This window comes from Cervus canadensis, chromosome 27, assembly GCF_019320065.1.
Source record: "Cervus canadensis isolate Bull #8, Minnesota chromosome 27, ASM1932006v1, whole genome shotgun sequence".
Classification (NCBI taxonomy): Eukaryota; Metazoa; Chordata; class Mammalia; order Artiodactyla; family Cervidae; genus Cervus; species Cervus canadensis.
Genome location: NC_057412.1, coordinates 31,876,238 through 31,900,424, shown reverse-complemented (window position 1 = coordinate 31,900,424; position 24,187 = coordinate 31,876,238). Strand labels below are relative to the sequence as shown.

Genomic DNA, 24,187 nt, shown 5'->3' with positions numbered 1-24,187 from the left:
TGTATGGTACCCTTTGTATGTCAGGAAGAAGAGAGTTAAATGTGGAAATATTTGTGATTTTGACGCAATGCATTATTAGGTATATATATCTGAATGCAAGAATATCATGCTCAGATTTTTTAATGATGACATTAGGTAAATTCTGACTTACAATTCATCTTTTAGTGGCCATAACCAAAAAATGCATCTTATGGAAATGCTGTCATATTTTCTGTTATTAACAGCAGTTTCTCTGATGTAGGACATAAAATGTTGCATATTCCAGCCAGTTTGAATTAATTTTTCAAGTAAGATTTGTTCATGAGGTCTTTTTTTTAATGAAATACAAAGTTGACTTTATTTGTAAGTTCCATTTCATCCACTGTATTTAAATTTACAGAAAGGAAAAAGAGTCATGCTTTGTGACTCTTTTCCTGTAAACACAAGCTGCTCAGGGCTTGAGATGGCTTTCATGTCTAGATTCATGGATTTATTTTTCTTAGCATCCCTCATGTTATTTTAGCTCCAATTTTGTTATAATTTTTTTTTACTTTGAGGAATGTCACAATAATTCTATATAAAATATACGTAAACAGCTTAGAGTTGAGGTATACATGTTCTTGTTGCTAATGTATATTTAGGTAGCCTAAAATTTAATAAACCAAACAATAGTCAATAATGTTCTGTAGTATATCACAGGTTCAAGAAATCTGAAGCTAAAAGAGAATTAACATATTTATATACTTTCTGGTTTCTCAAACATTTTGTCATGTAAGCATTAACTGTGTGTGTGTAGCTCTTTCCAGGTGGCATTAGTGGTAAAGAACCCATTTGCCAATGCAGGAGGCACAAATGTGACATGCGTTCAGTCCCTGGGTCGGGAAGATCCCCTGGAGGAGGGATGGCAGCCCACTCCAGTGTTCCTGCCTTGAGAATCCCATGGACAGAGGAGCCCGGAGGGCTGTAGTCCATGGGGTCACAAAGAGTCCGACACAAGTGAAGCGACTTAGCATGATGTGTGTGTCTGTGCATGTGCATGCAGCTGTCTCTGGCTGTCTGTGACCCAATGGACTATAGACTGCCAGGCTCCTTTGTCCTTTAAATTTTCCAGAATTTTCCAGGCAGGAATACTGGAGTGAGTTGCCATTTCCTACTCCAAGGGATCGTCCCAATTCAGGGATTGAACCCATGTCACATTTGTGTCTCCTGCTTTGGCAGGAAGATTCTTTACCACCATGCCACCTGGGAAGCTAAGCATTAACCATATGTTTGCTTAAGTAGTAGATTCAATGAGTGAGTCATTATATGATTCTGCCCCAAAGTTATGATTATGGGCAGATATCAAGCAGTCAGCTCTCATTAATGAATATAACTTCAGATATTGAAATCAAGATTACTCATCATAGAATGGGACAGAGTTCCTCCTGGACAGAGAAAAACTGTAACTACAACAGTTAATAGATATGAAAATTTCTTGCTAAGTGGAGGTTATGAATTCTGAAGAGAGTTTTATACCGATGGGCTTGATTAACCTGGGTATAGATATACTCTGTTAAGAAACCTGGAAAAAGTATTTTTGAACTCCTAAATTGTGATAGTGGATAGGGAGCATTGGGCAACAATAGGGAAGTGAGAAGTTCACAAATGACCTTACCTTTTTTTTATTCTTCATAGACACTTCGTGTCTGAAAATATTATGAGTAAAATCACTTTAAATAGTTTTCTGAATTTTTTATGGTATAAGACCTGTAAACTACATATATATGTATACATAACTATACTTTATAGTTATACATATATATTTATACATATATATATATACATAAATACAGAGGAGCCTGGTAGGCTGCAGTCCATGGGGTTGCTGAGTCGAACATGACTAGGTGACTTCACTTTCACTTTTCACTTTCATGCATTGGAGAAGGAAATGGCAACCCACTCCAGTGTTCTTGCCTGGAGAATCCCAGGGACGGCGGAACCTGGTGGGCTGCCATCTGTGGGGTCGCACAGAGTTGGACACGACTGAGGCGACTTAGCAGCAGCAGCAGCAGCACATCCAGAAATATATATGTGTATATATATATATATGTGTGTGTGTATATATATATATATATATATATATATATATATATATATATGTGGTGCTATCCTTAGTCGCTCAGTTGTATCCGACTCTTGAGACCCCATGAACTGTAGCCCACTGTGCTCTTCTGTCCATGGGGATTTTCCAAGCAAGAATACCAGAGTGGGTTGCCATGCCCTGCTCCAGGGGATCTTCCCAACCCAGGGATCAAATCCAGGTCTCCTGCATTGCAGGTGGATTCTTTACTGTCTGAGCCATCAGGGAAGCCCATACATATCAAGTTTAATCTGAATCTTATTATCTGAATATTTTGTGAAAAAGACATCTTTCATAAATGAAAAAATGTATTTTAATGCAATCTAAATTGTGATTATTGCTCACAGTTATTATATAGTGTTCCCTTAGAAATAGGCTAATTAAATTACTTCTTTGCTTAGGATCATGGTAGTCAGTCTTGCTTAACACTATATGGATGCTTTACATTGAAATCCATTAGAAATATAAATATCTTTGTTTTATCAGATGCAGGAAATAAAAGGCCAGAGTACAGATAGTTCACTTACTAGAGCAGCAAATGGACAAGCAGTTTCTGTCTGTGAAAGAGAAATGGATATCAGTTACAGCTTGCTCTTTCATCCAGCCTGTAAGTTACCATCTCTCTAGATCACATCTCAAAACCATGCTATCTTGGAGGTGGTCTGGTGCTGACAAGCCTGGGCAAAACTTAGGCATGAAAGTTCTCAGAATAAACTTGCCAAGCTATTTTAACATCTCATTTTAAAATGTCACATATTTTGGTATTTGGATTACTAAGGATATCAAAATCATAGAGCTTTGCATAAAATAACTTCTTTGAGTTTGTTTCTCTCTATAATAGATATATACATTTACGAAAAAAGACTAAAGGAAACCTAGAGTTACCAACCTAAGACATTTGAATATTTACCTGATAACCTAATGCTCCAATTCCAGGCTTTACAGTGAAAGAGAGATGTACTAAATTTGGAGAGAAATCATCTCATTTCAGTTCAGTTCAGTTCAGTCACTCAGTCGTGTCTGACTCTTTGTGACCCCATGAACCGCAACACGCCAGGCCTCCCTGTCCATCACCAATTCCCAGAGTCCACCCAAACCCATGTCCATCGAGTCAGTGATGCCATCCAACCATCTCATCCTCTGTCGTCCCCTTCTCCTGCCCTCAATCTTCCCCAGCATCAGGGCCTTTTCAGATGAGTCAGCTCTTCTCATCAGGCGGCCAAAGTATTAGAATTTCAGCTTCAACGTCAGTCCTTCCAATGAACACCCAGGATTGATCTCCTTTAGGATGGACTGGTTGGATCTCCTTGCTGTCCAAGGGACTCTCAAGAGTTTCTTCCAACACCACAGTTCCAAAGCATCAATTTTTCGGTGCTCAGTGTTCTTTATAGTCCAACTCTCACATCCATACATGACTATTGGAAAAACCATAGCCTTGACTAGACGGACCTTTGTTGGCAAAGTGATGTCTCTGCTTTTTAATATGCTGTCTAGGTTGGTCATAACTTTCCTTCCAAGGAGTGTCTTTTAATTTCACAGCTGCAATCACCATCTGCATTGATTTTAGAGCCCAGATAAACAAAGTCAGCCACTGTTTCCACTCTTTCCCCATCTATTTGCTATGAAGTGATGGGAATCATCTAGAGCCACAGTAATCATTAACAGGATAGTATGAATTATATAAAAATATTAAAGCACTAAGACATTTTTCAGTATAAAGAAGAGAGTGAATTAAAGCAACATATATAATAAAGGCTTAACTACAAGCCATGTCACTCCTTCCTACTTTACCACTTCTTTTTAGCTTAGTTATGACTCATTTAATACGGTTATGAAGACTGTGGGGTTGGTGATTCATTGTAGTCTTTTCTAACATTATTAATGATTTTTACAAATAAGGAAATTAAGGAATTTTATTTAATGGTGTCATAGAATAGAGAAGCTTACATCTAATCATTTGATTTCAGCAGGGAGACACATTAAATGGCTTTTTACTATAGAAGCCAGCCCTAGGACTATGTGATTTTTCAGTGACAGCTGTGCTGGTCGATAGAGATTTACAGATTTCTGGATACTTACCTTGAAGGCATTATCTTAATTAGGATAACTAAAATGCCACAAAGAAATAGTTGTGGATTAAAAAAAAATACTAGGAAGAATATTTGTAAACTAATACTTCCTGTGGACTTTTACTATTTTTTTGACAGTTTATTATGACTTGATAACATAAAGACTCTAGTAATTAACAGCTGATTGCTCCACTCTTTCTGCAAACCTTTGTTTTTCTTTTGGCCTGTGGCATAAGCCTATTTTCCACTGAAAGAAAAAAAAAAAACCCAAAAGTATGTTATAGTATTTACACACTCTTGAATGGTGTTAGTTGTATAAGGCACATGTTCAGAATGACAGTTCTGTGACCAGAAGGGTAATGGAAACTGTCTTTGAGATGCGTGTAGAATGCCAGTAGATCCCAGCCAGAGAGTGAGATCTGCGTTAAAAGTAGCAGGATGGTGAATCAGAGGCAGAAATATATTCCAGAGCACGCTGTCAGTTTCCAGCATCCAGGGCTAGATTCTGCAGGACCTTGATGAAACTCCCCTGCTCTCCCAGAGTGCTGTAGATCTTCCCCATTCTCTGTCCTGGCCCTTCATCCAGAGGGGGGTATGTGTGTGTGTGTGTGTGTGCACACACGTGTGTGTGTGCTTAGTCATGTCTTACTCTCTGCACCCCCATGGAGGCTCCTCTGTCTATAGGATTTCCCGGAGGGGGGTGGTGTGTGTGTGTGTGTGTTTTAGTCATGTCCTACTCTCTGCACCCCCATGGAGGCTCCTCTGTCTAGGATTTCCCGGGGGGGGGCGGTGGGTATGTGTGTGTGTGCGTGCATGCGTGTGTGTGCTTAGTCATGTCCTACTCTCTGCACCCCCATGGAGGCTCCTCTGTCTAGGATTTCCCGGGGGGGGCGGTGGGTATGTGTGTGTGTGCGTGCATGCGTGTGTGTGCTTAGTCATGTCCTACTCTCTGCACCCCCATGGAGGCTCCTCTGTCTAGGATTTCCCAGGCAAGAATATTGGAGTGGCATTGCCATTTCCTACTCCAGGGGATCTCCCAGACCCAGGGATCAAACCCACGTCTCTTGAATTTCCTGCATTGGCAGGTTGATGGTTTACCTGGGAGCCACCTGGGAAGCCCATCCTTAGGATGGTGCCGTAATGTTACAGTGCCCAAAGCATGGAGGTTTCCTCTCAGAGATTCTCTTCCAGTCTTACAGGACAAATGCAGACACCTTCTGAGAGAATTGTGAATGTTTTAAGATGCATTTGTATAATAATACAAATAAATGCCTCTGTGTGTGTGTGTGTGTATGTAAATCCTTGTAAAAGACATCTTGGTTAAGGGAAAATGCTATTTTTCATATATTGCTGTTACAAAATTAGAGAAGTGTAAGCTTTTTTTTTTTTTTTTTTAAGTAAACTGAAATATATACTACAGTTAAAAATTCTCCTAAATTCTCACAGACTCCCCTTGTGAGTCTGTACCACACAAATACAAGCAGCAGCATGTGAGGACAGGTACAAAAATGTTTACTGTGACAATGTTCATAGTATCTCAGAAGTGGAATCAAGTGATTGCCATTAAGAGGGTATCTATGAGTGACGTATGTTTTGTGTGATGCTGCTGACTAAAAAAAAAAAAAAAGATGAAGCACATTTAGATGCCCTTTTCTTTTTTTTCCAACTGAGTAACTTTTATTCATACAGTCATTAGAGAAAACACGCAAAACTTCCAGCACTGCCAACCACTGTCTTTTCTTCCTGGACCTGGTTTATTTAAAGCATTCCTATCAACTCAAGTTGATTCTAAAGTCAGCTCTAGGGGATTCTGACATCTAACGTGGATGGATACATTCTGGTCCAGATCTTGGCCTCCATCTTACGATGGACTGGTGGAATATTGTTTCATCAGATGCTCGTGGCAGGGATTGCAAACTCGCTCAGGCTTGATACTTAGATGCCCTTTTCTTAAAAAGACTGATATGGACCATTTTTAAAGTCTTTATTGAATTTGTTAAAATACTGCTTCTGTTTTATGTTTTGGCTTTTTGGCCCCAAGGAATGTGGGATCAGGGACCCAACCTGCAAACCCTGCATTGAGAGGCAAAGTCTTAACCACTGGACCATCAGGGAAGACCCTGTATGTCTTTTTTTGGAAAAAAACAGATGGCAAGAAGTCCTGTATGTGTATTTATGCATTTCAATGAAAGCGGAGAAGACTAGCTTGTTAATTTGTGTTTCCTTTTGGGACTGAAGGTATTGTGGTCACTAATGTGGTTTAAGGAGGAGAGAAGGAGGAATTTATAAGAGAAAAATACGTTGGAGTGTGTGTGTGCATATGTGTATTCCTGTGTATGTATGAGAAAGAGACAAAGAAAAAGAGGAGAAATATTGATTTTTATCAATAATTTACTCTTCCTTCCAAACTTAGGGAGCTAAGATGAAGAATTGATGGTAAAATGATGGTAAATATACAGGGAACATTAATCTTTGCAATGTTCATGGGAAAAGCAGAGGGCCAAATGATAGATTCCTGGACCTGTATTTTCTCTTAGCTATTTTGTGCTGAGCAGATCTCATAATCTCTCCACTCCTCTTTCTTAGATGCAAAATGGAGATGATACTTCCTACTCTGACATGACCAGGAGATTCCAATGAACTAATGCACATGGCCGTGTTTTCTAGATGGTGACACATAGTGCAGAACTAAAGTTCTCATTATTCTTTATACGTATGGTACTTTTCAAACAGAAAACAAAGTCACACTGAAGATGTGAGGCATCATGCATGATAGAGATGCAAACTTTAAATTCTTCCGTCACTTCCTGTTTCTAGTTTAATTTATTTCTGTTCTTGAAGAATAGCTGTAATATTTCTCAGAGCCAAATTTTCCAGTAGTGGTGTCAGCTGGTGTTGGCCATACAATGAAAACTGGATACTTTTGTATTATCGGGCAGGTTATGAGAAAAGGGAAGATAAAGAATCAAGAAGCTAAGGATTTGAAGGGTCATCAGAATATTCTCACATTTTGAAATATAGTTTTCTCCATCTGGAACTCTCTACCATGTGGTTCAGTTCAGTTCAGTTCAGTGGCTCGGTAATGTCTGACTCTTTGTGATCCCACAGACTGCAGCACACCAGGCCTCCCTGTCCATCACCAACTCCCGGAGTTTACTCAAACTCATGTCCGTTGAGTCAGTGATACCATCCAACCATCTCATTCTCTGTTGTCCCCTTCTCCTCCTGCCTTCAATCTTTCCCAGCATCAGGGTCTTTACAAATGAGTCAGTTCTTCCCATCAAGTGGCCAAAGTATTGGAGTTTCAGCTTCAGCATCAGTCCTTCCAATGAACACCCAGGACTGATCTCCTTTAGGATGGACTGGTTGGATCTCCTTGCAGTCCAAGGGACTCTCAAGAGTCTTCTCCAACACCGTAGTTCAAAAGCATCAATTCTTTGGCACTCAACTTTCTTTATAGGCCAACTCTCACATCCGTACATGACCACTGGAAAAACCATAGCCTTGACTAGACGGACTTTCGTTGACAAAGTGATGTCTCTGCTTTTTAATATGCTGTCTAGGTTGGTCATAACTTTCCTTCCAAGGAGTAAGTGTCTTTTAATTTCATGGCTGCAATCACCATCTGCGGTGATGGAGCCCCCAAAAATAAAGTCAGCCTCTGTTTCCTCATCTATTTGCTATGAAGTGATGGGACTGGATGCCATGATCTTAGTTTTTTGAATGTTGAGCTTTAAGCCAACTTTTTCACTCTCCTCTTTCACTTCCATCAACAGGCTCTTTAGTTCTTCACTTTCTGCCATAAGGGTGGTGTCATCAAAGATTACTAAAAAATATATCCTATCTCATTATGATTATGGGTTATTGGGATATTTGTTCTTGTCACTCATAGATTGAAAGGAAATTTTATGTGCAGAACAAGGAAGTTAGATTATGCATGTAGTTAAATGCACCAAAACTCCATTAATAAAATATTTGCTATCTTCAAAAGTTGTGAACTAAATGTGTTCTTTTCCATTCTAGTATTAATTTCATGAACAAGTTTTTATGGGTAGCTATATAAATTGGGTGGCATCTCTTGCTTTATGAAATGTTTTCTTAAAAATTGCAACCAAAGGTGGACTACAAAGTTTTCTTTTGTTTTCATGAAGGAGTTGTCATCAACTCCCTGTCATTGGGATTGGCAATTTTGTCAAAGTACACAATGTCTTCCCGAGAGAAGCTTATTTGCTTGCCTGGGAGAGGAGCTATAGAGATTGAAAAACTCCTATTTAATTATTACATGATTCCAAATAAATAACCACTCAAAGCATTAAAAGGCTTGTTTCAGGGGTTAGAATATTTTGTATCCACAAATTATATTTTCAGGTCAGTTCAGTTCAGTCGCTCAGTCGTGTCTGACTCTTTGCGACCCCATGAATTGCAGCACGCCAGGCCTCCCTGTCCGTCACCAACTCCCGGAGTTGACTCAAACTCATGCCCCTGTATCACAGATAGTGGGACATCTAAAAGAAACAGCACGAGTGACAAAATCTGTTTCATAACTTGTATCCAGGCAATTTTATATTAACTTTCAAATAGCCTATAGAGATTCTATACAAAATTTTATGTGGCCTGTGGAATTGACAGGTTCTTTTTATTCACTTTCTGGCTAACTCTTCTCTTATTCTGTTTATCAACAATATAATGTTTCACAAACAGTCTGTGGCCAACATGTTCTGAATTCCTTGGCAAAAAGATGACCAAAAAAATTCTTGCAAGAGACCGATGAGAGGCCAAAATATGCCATTTTTTTGTTTGTTTGTTTGTTTGGTTACAGCCTGATATAGTAGGGATTTAATTTTGTCAACCACAAGCATGTGTTATAATGCTTATTTTCATAGCTGCCTTGTTTGAGCACTATCAGATGACACTTAGCATCTTCACAGTCATTGAAGCCCTATTTATGTTTGCTTTGATTGGACAGAGGTTTCTGGAATATGTCAGAGAGCACCCTTGTGTTCATGTCACAGAGAAGTGAGATGAAAAATTACTGATGTCAATGAAGAATTGATCTATATGCAACATGTCTCATTCTTACTGAATATTTTCCAATATGCTTTAATTTAATGGGGAGAATGGTTGCTTAAACTAAGTAGGCATAAAAAATACATTGTGCTTTTGCAGTTAAAATTTGAGAGTGCTTAACTAACTCATAGTTTCAGGTAGAATACTTGCTGTTCTGATGTTGTGTCCCTAATTAAGGTTTTATGGATAAGCAGTGGATCCAGATTACCTCTTCCTCTGGTTGGATTATCTATTTTCTGGATCGTAAAGCTGTCACTGCATAACCTAGAAACCTTTTTAAAGATGCATGTTTGGCTGCATTTGTTATCCAGCAGATGTCTGGATAGTTAGAATCTCTTGAGAGTATTATAACTTGTGGTTTTAGTTACAATAAATGATCCAGGCGTTTCTTTTTTTTTTTTTTTTGGTCTTGTTCCTCTCCAGTTCTGGGGGAAAGTCTGTAGAAGAAATTACAGGAGGTATTTTATTTCACTCTTCCCCATTCCTTTTTTCCTTTATTCTTTGTTTCTGTCTTCAAAGTTACTTTTTATCTGCTTTTGAAATTGAGGTCACTGACTTGCTGAGCAGTGTCTCCACACCATATTGCACCTCCTGGGCCCCAGCTTCTCTCAGCCAAGAGGTTATCACACTGACATTCATGTTTTGAGCATGGTAAATTGCTGCTATGATCAAAAACTCTACTCAATGCTCTGTGGTGACCTAAGTGGGAAGGAAATTCAAAAGAGAGTAGATAATGTGTACGTATACCTGATTCACTTGCTGAAACAGCAGAAGCTAACACAGCATTGTAAAGCAACGATACTCCAATGAAAATTTAAAAAACAGAGAACAACAGTAACAAAAAAACTATCAACTCTATGATTTGTATTTTATATTTTTCCAAAAGGTCAGTTGTAGAATGACTGGTTCAGATTTGTAATTACATATCCTGATGCTTAAAGTACTTGCCAGTTCCCTCCCAGCTGAGCATTTAAAGTGCAGGAATCTGAGGAAATGGATATCGGTAAGGGCAAAAGCTGGAGAGTCAGTGCACGAGTTTGTGGTTTTTGGGGGAGCAGGGTTCTGAGAAGGCAGACTAAGTGTGCTTGCCGCTTGGGCCAGGAGCAGAGGGAGACACCTGGCCCCTGAACGGCTAGTCACCTGCACTCTTGGCCTCAGGTGTATGGGTCCCGTGCTTCTTCCACTAATGTAGTAAATTACGGTCTACCAGTAACATCAAGTTCAATGGGCTTTGAATTTTTCCTTCTCTTTTGAATATGAATTGAAGATATTTTGACAGGTTTAGACAGCTTTCACCTCATTGTTTCTGACAAGACTACTACATGGAAATTTTAAGACAATTCTGAATATACCCAGGAAAATACCTCTACTCACTGAGGATGTGCCCTCTGCTAATAAATGATTGTGCTATCATAGTTAGGTATATTTTGTCATTGTTTTAGTATGTAGGAGTTGTAATGATACGTGGATAATTGTAATTCAGTTTAACAAATTTAATCTTTGGTCTGGTTCAAGAATACATTCTTGTTTGTGATGACTTTTAAAATAATTATTGTCCAAAGTTTAAGTAGTAAGTATGGAGGTAGTGTTCATTAAATTGGCCAAAAATGTGTGTGATACATGAAAAAAAAATACTAACTAATATACCTAATATACAAAAAGCATTTAGAAATCAATGAGGAAATTATTTTGTTATTAATCAAAGCATAGAAAGTCACTCAAAAGATAAAACATAGAGGGAGAAATACTAAATCATGTAATGTTCACCTTCAGGAGAACTGAAGGAATGCAAATTGAAACAATTAGATACATTGAATCTATAATAATGATAATAGTAAAAATATGAATGTTGATGCAAACTTCCTGAGACTTTTACCACTCACCATGAAATATATAAGTATAAATATATTTATACGCTTGGGTTCAGCAATTATACAAATGTATTTTCAGGAAGCTATCTTATCTACCAAAATATTCACATAAGCAGCAAATATACTTTTATATGCACACACACTGTGTGTGTGTGTATATTCAAATGATGCCTATCTATATGGAATTGAGTAATATATGGTACAGGGAAGAATGAACATTGTGCATATTGAAGAATTAATATTCTTCAAAAGAGTTGATCGACATACACTGACAGGAAATGGTTTTGCAAGTCAATATTGCTGGTGAAATAAGCATTGTTGTCACATAGGATAAACAGTGGTGTATGTATGTACATCTGAAGTATACTCAGCAAGTTGTGTGATGACAGGGTACATTATATAGAACTTTTACTTTCTAAATACTTTATAACTTGATCCTTAAACAAAAATCTATGATATTTCGAGGGTTTTTTTTTTTTTGAAGTTTTAAAAACAAATGAAGGGAATTCTTCCTGATGCTTAAACATGATCTGTCTTGATATTTACCTGCAATGAAATCAGTTCCCAAATTGAATGGCCCCCCACTCTTATTTTTATCCCTTCACTAGTGTTAAGGTACTACCCCCATCTAGATCTTATTTAAACATTCTTCATTAGCATTTACACTGGTTGCCCAAGTGTTCAAACAAATGCAATTGTATGATAATTATCAGTGATAATTTTATAAAGTAGAAGAAGATAATGTGACTGTCTCTCATATCATGTAGCTTGTTATCATTTGACAATGTGTCAGTGTTAGATGTTAGGCTGTTGGTGAAGGCTGGGTATTTTGATATAGCATCCAGTACAGCATCGTGTATATTTATATTTGTGATAATTATGGCTTTTCTCTATTAAAGCAAGGATGAAGCAGGTATTCATGTTTTAAATGTAGAAATAAACCACCAGCGTCTTTTAACATAGTATCAAGCAGTCTGATCCACAGGGGTTTTCTAGACTCTTAATATCTATGAAACTAAGTTTTCGATTAAGTATTTTCTATACTTTTCAGTCATAAAATATTCCACCTGCACATCCAGGTTTTATGTTCCTATTTTTCTTCTCTTTTTTTCAACAGCATATTCACCAGTGCATGGTTACCACATTACCTCTTTTATCTCCAGCAATAAAATTAATTGGAATCATATTAAAGTTACTTAAGAGTGATAGTCAGTGATGTTGTCAAGGGATTATTCTTCTTTAGAAGTAGGATATGCTTTTCTAGTGGATATGACTGATGATCACATGGTCCTAAAACTCAGGTGTGCTGGCGTATAACATTTTCAGTAAGCCAGTTTATTATTTACTTCTACCCAGTAGCAGAAAATTTAGCTTTTCAATTCATTTTCTCTAAATTTATTTTATTCAAGTATAGTTGATTTACAGTGTTGTTAATTTCTGCTATATAGCAAAGTGACTAAGTTGTATATACATTCTTTTTCATATTCATTTCCTTTAGAGGATATTGACTGTAGTTCCCTGTGCTATAATTACTTCATCAATTCTGAGTATTTGTAGTCCAGCCCAATGATTTCTTCATTGCTCAGTTTAAAACCCTGTCCCACTTCCAGTTGAACCCTCTTCTCAGATGCTTCCCTCGCTCTCTCCCTAGGGATTGCCTCTGTTTCCCCAGTCAGTCATATCATGAACATTGTTGATTAAGTGCTTGCTGTCTGCTTCTTAGCTTTGTCATTTCATTCCTGTCTTGCTTTTGTTTGCAGACATATCCTCTCTCCCTCCATTTCCCTGTGCGTTCTCCATACGGTGCTCCACTGATGACTATTTACTCCGTTTGGCTTCCTAAAGTCTGTGATGCCTCTGAGGTGCTCAGCTGGGGTGGCTCATGTCCTTTTTTATGCCATGGGGTGCCCACATCACAGCTATGGGATAAAGAGGCAGGCCTGCAGAAATCTCTCTGAAGCAGCTTGTTTGAGGAGCTCATGGGAACTTTAAGATCTTTTCATCAGACACCTAGGAGCTGAAGGAAACAAGGGTGGGGGAAGTTTCTAGGCTTTCTCTGCTTAGGCACACCCTGCTGCCAAGTCCACTTCCTTATTCCCAGAGGTTTATTTGCAAGAGAAGAAATCTGTGAAGCAATAGGCTCCCAAAAATTTCAGCTAGAAAATGAGTTACAATGCCTTGTTATATAGTCAGATTCTTCAAATTTTAAAGGGAAATCCTAATATGATCTCTTTTAACCAAAGCGTCTTTCCTACTCCTGAGTATTCAGTGTATCTTTCCTGTGTTTGTACTTCAGTTGTTCTGTCCCTGGATTTGGTTTTTCTTTTCTCTTTTGATGGTCAGGTGGTGGTGGTATTGGAACTGAAGGGAGAAGCTGGGTCTGTGGGCTTGTGTTTTCTTTCAGGGTTTTCTCCTGACTTGATCTCAGACTCTCAAACTCTGAATCCAGCAGTGTGATGTCTTTATTCTTTGGTCCCATTTCTGACAAACACATCTTGGGTTAGACGGCCACCCTATGTCTTCAGATTTCATACTGTGGCAGTTGATTTGGGTGGGGGCAGGGAGGATTGGTTACACATCTGTTCATAAAACATGTCCTGTTACACGATCTGAAGGATAACAAACTACTGTGTAATCATCTTCTGTGACTTAGAAAAGCTTTGCAAATGTATAGTTTAAAAAAAAAAGCACAGAGCTATTTTATTAACACTGGTATCAGTTCTGATAAATCAGGGTGTTTCTAAATAGTGCAAAAATCAATAATTAAAATGTATTGACTTTTCTTTGAATTGATTTAATGAAAGGATTTTGACTCAGGGAATTGCAAGAATACAGGCTGGTGTCACAGCCTACAGACAATATAATGCACAAAAGGGGAGCCATATACATTGTGGTTGAAACCATTGACTCTGATATCAGACCACCAACTTTCAGTCCTGGTTCTACCACATAATAGTTGGCATAACCTCTCTTCTCTCAGTTTTCTCATTTGTAAAATGAATATATATATCCATAAAATATAAATATATATATAGCATGATTGGAAGCATTAAATGAGATATTTCACATAAAATAGCACAATGTCTAGTGTGTTCAGCCCTAAGAAAGTATTTGCTAACATTGGCATTGTGATGTTTATTTTACTTTCTCTGAACATATCACAGAGTAAACAATAAACCTAAAACTGAGTTACTAATATCAAGAGATAAACATGGGTGATTTCAGCAAGCCAGTAAGTAGATTTCAAAATGTGTTATAAACTAATTTCATATAGGTTTGAGTTAGATGAGTGAGAAGCAAAAAAAAAAAAAAAAGCCTGAGTAGTAGCAAAATAATAGTAGAGTGAATTTTATGTTCTTGTAAGAAAATTTGGGGAACCCCCAAGTATCTGTAGATTGTGTAAGGATCATGGATTAAAGATACATGCATCCAATTCCCTCACTTCATGGCAAATGGAAGGGGAAAAAGTGGACAGATTTTCTTTTCTTGGACTCTAAAATCACTGTGGGAGCTTCCCTGGTGGCTCAGCAGTAAGAATTCACCTGCAATGCAGGAGACACAGGAGACTTAAGTTTGATCCCTGGGTTGGGAATATCCCCTGGAGGAGGGCATGACAACTCCTTCCAGTATTCTTGCCTGGAGAATCCCATGGACAGAGGAGCCTGGCGGGCTATAGCCCATACGGTCGCAAAGAGTTGGACACGACTAAAGCAACTGGAGCACAAAATCACTGTGGACAGTGACTACAGCCATGAAATCAAAAGACTGTTGCTCCTTGGAAGGAAAGCTATGAAAAAACCTAGACAGCATATTAAAAAGAAAAGACATCACTTTGCCAGCAAAGGTCTGTACAGTCAAAAGTATGGTTTTTACAGAAGTCGTGTATGAGTGTGAAAGCTGGACCACAAAGAAGGCTGAGCACTGAAGAATTGATGCTTTCAAACTGTGGTGTTGGAGATGACTCTTGAGAGTCCCTTGGACAGCCAGGAGATCAAACCAGTCAATCCTAAAGGAAATCAACTCTGAATATTGGTTGAAAGGACTGGTGCTAAAGCTGAAGCTCCAGTAGTTTGGCCAGCTGATGTGAAGAGCTGACTCATTGAAATAGACTCTTATGTTGGGAAAGACTGAAGGCAAAGGAGAATGGGGGTGGCAGAGGATCGTATGGTTAGATAGCATCACTGACTCAATGAACAGGAATTTGAGCAAACTGTAGGAGATTGTGGAGGACAGAGGATTCTGGCATGCTGCAGTTCATGGGGTTAAAAAGAGTGGGGCATGTCTTAGTGAATGAACAACAAGACCCCATTAAGAATCATGGGTTAATGATTTTGTCTCCTTCACCACTGGGAAAACTAAGTGTACTGACTGATTCTTAAATATTTTGATCTTCCTTCAACAAGTGTTTAACAAGAAAAATCATAGCCCTGTTACAACTTACTAGTAGTAGAGTCTTTTGTCTGTGGTTGTTCCTTTTCTTTATACTTACTTTGAGATTTACAAGTATGGATACCTGGTAATCAAAGGAAAAGTTATATTTATGTCCCATCACTGAGAAGAAATAAAGCCAAAAGGACAACATTAGCCATTTAATATGTTGTAGGCCATAGGTGAATTGATTTTTTAAGGTTTGCTTTGGATAATGCAAACTTGGAAACAAAACAGTTGAAGAGCGAGAGTTATCCAGCCACTAACTCTGATTAGAATATTTAGGACTATGTTAAGTAACATAATCCTTGTCCACAGAAAAAGGCTAACATGATTTTGGTGGAGTCATCTCTCTTTGCAAGGCAAACTAGGGATTGCTTTTGTTTAAGAAGAAAAAAAGACACTCAAACCACTTGATGATTCCAACACTATTCATGACTTGCAGTGCTGACATTCTATAGATTGATGGGGTCTTCAAGTGTGGAAAATACTGAGTCATACAGAAGATGAGACGTTCTAATAATGAAAAAAATATTTATGCAGTCAGCAGATTGTCGGTTAAGGTGGTTTAGATTATAAAAGTCACCCAACGGAGACTTTGTCAGGTTGCAAATTATTCTGGCCACAAAATTATTTGAAAATAAATAAAGCAAACTTAGAGTGAGTGGATATGACCCAGATCCTCTTTATTTTTTTTTCTTCCTCCTCCTCTTCTTTTGAAATGGGAAAGGGAAACTGTGGACTCTCTGTCTAAACATAATGGTAGTACAGGAGATAAAACTTAAGATGGAACTAATCATTTGGCATTCAGAAAGAGTTGCTTTTTCCCAGTACACAAATGCTATAAAACCAAAGATCGTGCCTTGTGGTTCTATGAGGTGCTTCTTCGACTCCCTTTTGTTCCTTTTCATTTTATGTAATTTGTTTAGTGTCTTAATGACTCCATAATGACTGCCTAATTGTATCTGTTTTGTAATGACACCCATTGCTTTACACAGTTATTTGACAAGTTGAAAGACAAGAAATAAAATCACTACAGATGCTTTAGTGGGGCTTCCCTGGTGGCTCAAATGGTAAAGAATCTGCTCACAATGCAAGAGACCTGGGTTCAATTCCTGCGTTGGGAAGATCCCCCGGAGAAGGGAATGGCTACCCACTCCAGTATTCTTGCCTGGAGAATTCCATGGACAGAGGAGCCTGGCGGACTACAGTCGATGGGGTCACAAAGAGTTGGACATGACTGAATGCACACACACAAAATATTTTCTGGAAGAGAGAAAAATAAAAATAAGTATATTTAGTTCCCTACCTTAGTCCAAAACTACCATCTGATGTTTGCTGAAAAGTGTTAACTGAAGCGCTGCCTAAATACGCCCCAGAGCTCACTTGTATCATTTTTTTCCCTTATCAGTTCCTTTTGAGATCAGAAATAAGAAAGCTTCATTTATATTATTTTATTTATTATGCACACCTACTGTAGTAAGATAAAAGCCACAGTAAAGAATGTGCCCTGTGCTGACAGCGCTGCTCCAGTCTCGAGTTTTCCTGGTCACTTACTGGTTGGCTTTTTGAAACTTGGGAGCTCAGTTGTCACTTTGGTTTCTGTATCTAGGGCGTTGTAGAAAATGCCCATTCTCAAGTGCTACACATATTGATACTTTTCTATTTCTCACACCTTTCCTAGGTCTACAGCATCAGGACAAGGGCAAGGAATCACCGTGGTACTGAAGCACACAGTGTTATCAAGTTAAATTGGAGCATGAATCCATGGGCCCACTGGGAAAAGATGCTGCCAGGGACTGTCATTCTGCAGCGGGACATATTAGACGCGGAAGGAAAAGAGGAAGTGCTCTCCAGCTGACTTTGGTTTGGAGCCTTTTCTTGAGAAAGCAGAATGAGTCCTAGACATTGAAGAAAAGCATTTTTGTTTATTTCTTTCCCTCATCTGAGCCTTTGCCAACTGTGCAACTCTCTCTCTCTCTTTTTTTTTTTTGTTTTGCTTTTATCAATACATATTTTAATTTTTGGTTTGACTTTTTTTTTTTTTCCTTCTTTTTGAACCAATTACCTTGTCAGGAAACAATGAACCACAAAGAAAATATTCATTCTTTCAGGAATACAATTTTGTATTTCTATGTTCTTCTATTTTTGTAAAAATATGGGAAGTTTGATTTAGCATTGATGGGCTATTTTTGAGGGATTTTTTTTTAATATTGTAAAAATTGTTAAGTTCTGTTTAAAGAACTTGCTCTCAGAGAAGCACTGGCTAAAGTGTTTAAAATGCTTGTCTCTAAGATATCTGTGATATGCTCTGTGCTCTAAGTTACCTCAAATGTGTGATAGTTTCTCCTTTTTACAAAAGTAGCACCATAGCCAAGCCAATATAGTATTGTTTCACATTAAGTCTCAGTGAAGATTTAATTCCATGATAGCTTACTTAGTTCTGAGTTACATGTGTAGCTTGAAAAGGAAGTTTTTTAATGATCACACTAAAAAGCTATTCATTACTTTAATTTCTCCCAAAGACTGCTTGGAGGTTGACTAAGAAAGTTTTCATAAACTTTCAATCAGATGGAGAGTTTGCCTGAAGTATATAATTATCTTTGTAGTCCATCCAACTTTGATAAAATGGAACCAGAATTTACAACCAGCTACTGGGGGCGGGGGGGAAAGCATTTAACCATGCTATCTTTGAGTGCCAGTGACTTATTTTTCTTGTTTATAATTATTCATTAAGTGAGTTTTTCCTGAAGATAGTTTGAAAGGATTCTGTTTGGGAAAGTACTAGACCCATGACAAAACCTTTCACTCAGTGGCTATTTCTGAGAGTTTTATCCATCATTATAAGTTGAAGGTTAATGTATTTCATATGTACTGTTTTAAAAAAGGTTTTTGCAAGTCTTATTTAATTCTGGTTTTAATTGATCTGATTCTTTTTAAGAAAAAAATTGGGGGCAAGATATATTTAAATTGGGATTTATACTATAATTACTGAAATTAAGTTAATAAATTAGCAATTTATTATTTGAAATTTATTACTGGGGACTCAGGATTCAACTTGACATGGCCCTCAGGATCTAAATAAGAAAAAGTTAGGATTATCATTAAAATACTATTAGGAAAAGATTAGGATTATCAAAAAGCAGTTATTGATATTTTAAAAACTTTCAATATAAAGTCCATTCTTTCAGATGCTTCCAGAGTTGGGTCATGTTAAAAAAGTTGTGTTACATAGATGTTTTAGTTTGTCAAAAATGTTTCTCAAATTTTTTCCATCCCTGTCCTCATCCATGTGAAATTAAATGTTTAGTGAAATTTCATTTCCTATCTTAAATAGTATAACTTATATGTGTGAACATTTTAGGTATAAGAACAACACAGTCTGCTTAGCTAGGCAAAATTCTCACAGATCATTTTCAAATATTTCCCTGTTGTTCCATAGTTTTCTTTCCTGGTGCATCTTATTAGTTATAAATTCATGCCCTCTCTTGTATTTTCATCACTATATTTCTTCTTAACCAGACTCCCTTTGACATGGTATACACGTTTACCTAATGTGAGGTCTAAACTTAAGGAATCGTCCACTTACTAATGATATGAACTTAGATTTCTAGGGAGTGGCTTGATTAAATTATCTACATTTTGATCTGCAGTTTAATTTGATATAGTTATTTGTACTCTGCCTTTATCTGTGTAGCACAAGGTTTAATGAATCTTTAAAATGGGTTTATTTTGTATCCTCCTGAATTCTCAAAGGCCAGTGTTCAGCAGCTTCCATGGGGTAGTTCAGTGGGGATTATTTATTTTTCTCTTCTTCCCTTGGAACCTGTTAACTTTGCAGTTTCTCTTAGAATTGTGTGGTATTCCAGTTCATTCAGATCACTCAATTGGATTTTCCCAATTTTGAGAAGAAATATTTCAACTCTCTGCTTCTTTCCTTACTCTCTAGTGAATTGAGTTGAAGGAGAGAGAGCTGACAGGTAGCTTCACCCTAAATTTAGGGTGGCACTGGGCCGTGTGTCACTCCTGGTAGCTATCTAGTAAAATATTCCTCGGCTCTGAGGACCCAAGAAAAGTTAGGGACCTAAATTCTGCTGTATGCAGGAGAGATTTGTGAATAAGATCTCCCACTGAAAACAGGCCTGGGTGGTGTTGGCACTTTGCAAAGATTGGATCCTTGCATATACAAAGAATGGATCTAAATCTAAGTCACAGAAGAATGGGTGTGTCTCTGTGATTGTCTGACATGCCTTTGTTATCATTATTACCAAAATCACCAGATGTCATACAAGGGATGAGTTGTAATTTAGTATGATAATCTGAGTTTAAGTTTTAAATGCTGTCATTCTCTGGATGGATTTTCTCCCACCAAAATGATACTGTTTATCTCAGAGGTTTCCAGACTGCATTATTGAGGGCTACCATTTCCCTCTCCAGTTTCATTTGGAAACATTTTGCTTTTGGTTATTTTACAAATTAGTCTTTATTCAAGCTTTCTAAAGATCTGTGAGCTAGACCCTAGGAAATTATCTCATTGATTTTCCGTCTAATCTATGCTTTGACCACTAAGCTATCTTGATCTGAGGAGCAATAAAATAGTGACTAGTTAGATCCGAACAAGTTATTTGGTTCCTCACTGTTAATTTGAAAAGCACCTCTAAATGTTTAAAAATCAATGTTTCTTCTTAATAAGGCTAACAATCCCTTCTTAACTTTCCCCTTTAATTTTTCTCCCCTCTTTCATCTTATGTGCATTATTATTTTAAGCAAAAAGTAACAGGAATTACTCTACATTTTGCCATGAGAACAAGTGGATTGGGAGTAACAGAAATTAATTTCTTTCATGTTGTAACAACCTTTAAAAAAAAAAAACAGTTCCAGGCACTGGCATAAAATGTGCCGTTATGAAGCTCCTTATTTATTATGCAAATAGCAATCAGATACTGTATTTTAAGAAACTGCATTCTGTCCCTTACTGAGTAGCCCTTGGTTACATAATATATGCCAAATTAAGAAAATGGGTCAGTGACACTAAGCAGTAGAAAAGGACAGTATTTATGTTACAATTCTGACTGGAGGGTGAATAGAGAAGCAATGAATCAATGAAAAAAAATTGACTTGGACATTGATCATTTTCTGAATTCTGGCTTAGCCACAATTAGATGTGTGTTTTGGGGCTTCATTTATTTATCTCGTGAGTAAAGTAGGATAATAATACCTAACTGGCAGGCTAGGAAGGTTGGAAATTATATTACACACACACACACACACACACACACACACACACACACACACACACACACACACACACACACACACACTCAATAACATGGCTCATAGTAGACATTCAGTTAATGACAGATTCCTCAAGTATCTGTCAGCTGAGTAAGTAAATAATCAAATTGCGCTCCCAAGTGTCCCTTTTCTTTACACACCCATATCTATAGAAAGTTGATATACAGCTGTGCTTTTATGTAAGAAATCGTTGCAAGAGAATCTTTGTCTTCTACTAGATGTTGAAGAGAAAATGTAAATTTCTTAATTATTTCTGATATCTTAATGTGCTGTTTATGAAGGAAAATAAATTAACTTCTTAGTGGTATATAGGTCCAACTCTGAGTTTTCTTACATTTCAGACTTGTATTCATCCAGAATCCTGTGATTATTGTCTCCAAAATGAAAGTGACAGTTTCATGAAATCACCAAAGTTTTTATTATTTTTTTTTTATTATAGTTTGGGCTTTCTTAGCACCTAGAATAAAAACATCTCCTTTGAAGTTAGCCGTTTTTTTTTAACTTGGAGGAAAAATTGCAAAATATGGTGGAAAAAAATTTTTCCGCATGAAAAGAGGAGAAAAAAAAAAACAACTCTTTACAGTCTCAGTCAGCAGATTTATTTGACTTGAGAAAAAAGAAACAACTTCATTGGAAGCAGATGTTGACACTGTGTCCGTTGTTGAAGATGGAAGGGGTTCGCTTGAGCCATTGTGGTTATAAGGGAGGTATTGATGGCCATTAGAATTCTTGTGATTGAGCATCTTAACAGCAGATAGGACACTGGAAAAGCCAAAACTATGATACCAAGACTGAAATCAGCCTGCCAATTGTAATTTACTGGACCCTAAAGACTCAGTTGTTTTATTTTTTCCTCCTCCAGAATAAAAGACCTATCTTTCAAAAGATTTAAGGTGGGTTTTGAGAGAGAAATTAAAATATATTCTCTAAAAACATAGCCCAAGATCCCTTTATTATTAAAGATTAAAACTAATATTTAAGTCATTTTAGAAGAATCAGGGTAAAATTTTGGTTTAATAGTATATGTTGAAGAAATAGTCTCACAGACATAGAGAGCAGACTTCTGGTTGCCAAGGGGGAGGTGAGGTGAGGGAAGTAAGGATTGGGAGTTTAGGATTAGCAGATGGAAACTAATATATTTAGGATTGATAAACAACAAGGTCCTACTGTGTAGCACAGGGAACTGTATCCAGTATCCTGTGATAAATCATAATGGCAAACAACATGAAAAGGACATATACATATATATGTGTGTGTGTGTATATGTATATGTATATAAATATATTAACTGAGTCACTTTGCTGTACCATTGTATTGAAAAAATTAACACAGCATTGTAAATCAACTATAGTTCAATACAATTAGAAAAATAATGTATATTGAAGAAGGATATGTAAACTGTACACAAATGGAAGGCTCTAGAAAGTGGGGAAAAGGTGAGGTCCACAAAGAAACCTCACATCCTAATAGTTTCACAATGTTAATTAATTGGTGACTTGATCTTAGAGATTGGGCATAGAACACACTTCAGAATTTGTCAGTAGGTTTTTTTCTTTTTAGTGCTCTCTTGGAATTTCCCTCTGTACACTTTTCCAAAGTATAGAAATAGTCGTAATTAAAATATCTTAATTCTGTTATTTCTTTTATTGTCCATTGTGTGTGCTTGTTTGAAAAATATTTTTATGGTTTCAAATAATTGATCAAACTAGTGTTCTCTTGAAATTGCAAATTAATTTGATCCAATTCAATTATCCAAATCTTCTTTTAAAAGTTTTAAGAAATGGTAAGTAAAATTTACCAATTCTCTTGTGTAAATAAACGGTCACACCTTCTAGAAAATGACAGGTCATCATCAGTTAGCTTCCTTGTTAACAATTTCTGGACTACTAAATTTTGACCTAAGAATAACTCTTTTAGAATACAAGATTCTTTAATTAGTTGTTTGGTATATGTATAAGATGTGAACTCTTCTATGATGTCTTTTTATATTGATAGAGCTGTACATTTTTTTCTTTGCTATGACTAGGGCAAAATTTAATGATTATTTACACACTTGATTTAATTTTTTAGACTGTTTACAATCTTGGATGCGGTATCTGATTTAAAATCACTATTCCATACATGTTTCTGGATACGCAGTTAAGGGAAGGGTTTTCATGTGAAGTCTTTGTATCATTTTAAAATGAGTATATTGAAAGGGAAAACATAAACTCTGTTTTCATCACATAAATTTAGATCAGGTGAAAGCTTTTGTAAAAATACATAGTACAATGAGCTTTATATTTGTCACTTGATTAAGTGAACTGAAAACATAATAGAAATGTTATCTTACAACCCTTTAATAAAAACAAATCCAGATTTATTAGTTTGATGAGCAATTTTATGCTATCTTCATTTTACATGCCAAGAAAGAGAAATTAATCTTAGCTCTATTGTCATTCTTAATTTAGAAAATATATGTAACTCATAAAATTTTAGCTTTATAAGCTAACTATAAAATCATATATATATATATAAATATATATATATATATAATTTGTTGTTTTTCATCAGGTTGGAGGAAGAGACATTTTTGTATTTCTATACACTCTTCAAATAGGTCTCATAACTATGTGTTGATGATATAAAATGATGGAGGACTTTGTAGTTAAAACAAATGTCATCTTCAGTTTGCTCAATAAATAACTTAATGTGAACTCAATGCTTATATTTTAATGTAGCAATTTGGTTTTGTCCACATTTCTTGACAGTTAACTAAAGCTCTCTGTTTTCTTCTTATTCAGTTAAGCAACTTACAAGTATCTTTAGAAATTAAAACACTTTAGGTTTTTTTTTTTTTTTTTAATGAGGTTAATTTTACAGCCAAGGGATTTATGTGTTGTAGTAAGAATTGTATGGTTACAAAACAAGGGTTATAATAGAACAGCAAGTGAAATGGGCTATATCAATTACATAATAACAGGCTTGGGAACTTTGTAATACAATGCTTCTGAAGTTATCAATTAACTCTTCAGCAGAGGTGTACTTGGTTGTTTTGCTTTTGCATTTGTTAATGTGGAACTTGCTGTTAAGTCCTGTGGAAAACTTTCTTGACAGTTCATTGACATTGAAGAAATACCCCTGGAAAGGAGAAGTCGAAGACCATATATTTTTAAAGGAAGCTGGGGGTTCCCTGATGGGCCCTCTATTTTCTTGTTAAATAAATTTCTGATGTGTAAATGCAAAGCCTGGAAATCAGCATTTCAGTTGGTAGACATTCATCATCACTAGTGAAAATAACGTGACACCGGCTTTCTTAACTATTTGCCATATTCAGACTAGACAAGTGTAATGAGTTTTCTGTGGTTACTGTAAAAAGT

General features: G+C 36.7%; 1 protein-coding gene across 3 annotated transcripts in view; it reads left to right on the top strand.

The window, feature by feature from the left end:
- VGLL3 (vestigial like family member 3) overlaps nt 1-23,190 on the top strand; it is a 54,210-nt gene extending 31,020 nt beyond the window's left edge. For all 3 annotated transcript variants that reach the window (XM_043448769.1, XM_043448770.1, XM_043448768.1), the window contains exon 4: nt 17,218-23,190. In XM_043448769.1, coding sequence (XP_043304704.1) covers nt 17,218-17,261 — 44 coding nt within the window. In that variant the 3' untranslated portion in view covers nt 17,262-23,190. The remainder of the gene's footprint in view (nt 1-17,217) is intronic.
- The last annotated feature ends 997 nt before the right edge of the window (nt 23,191-24,187 follow it).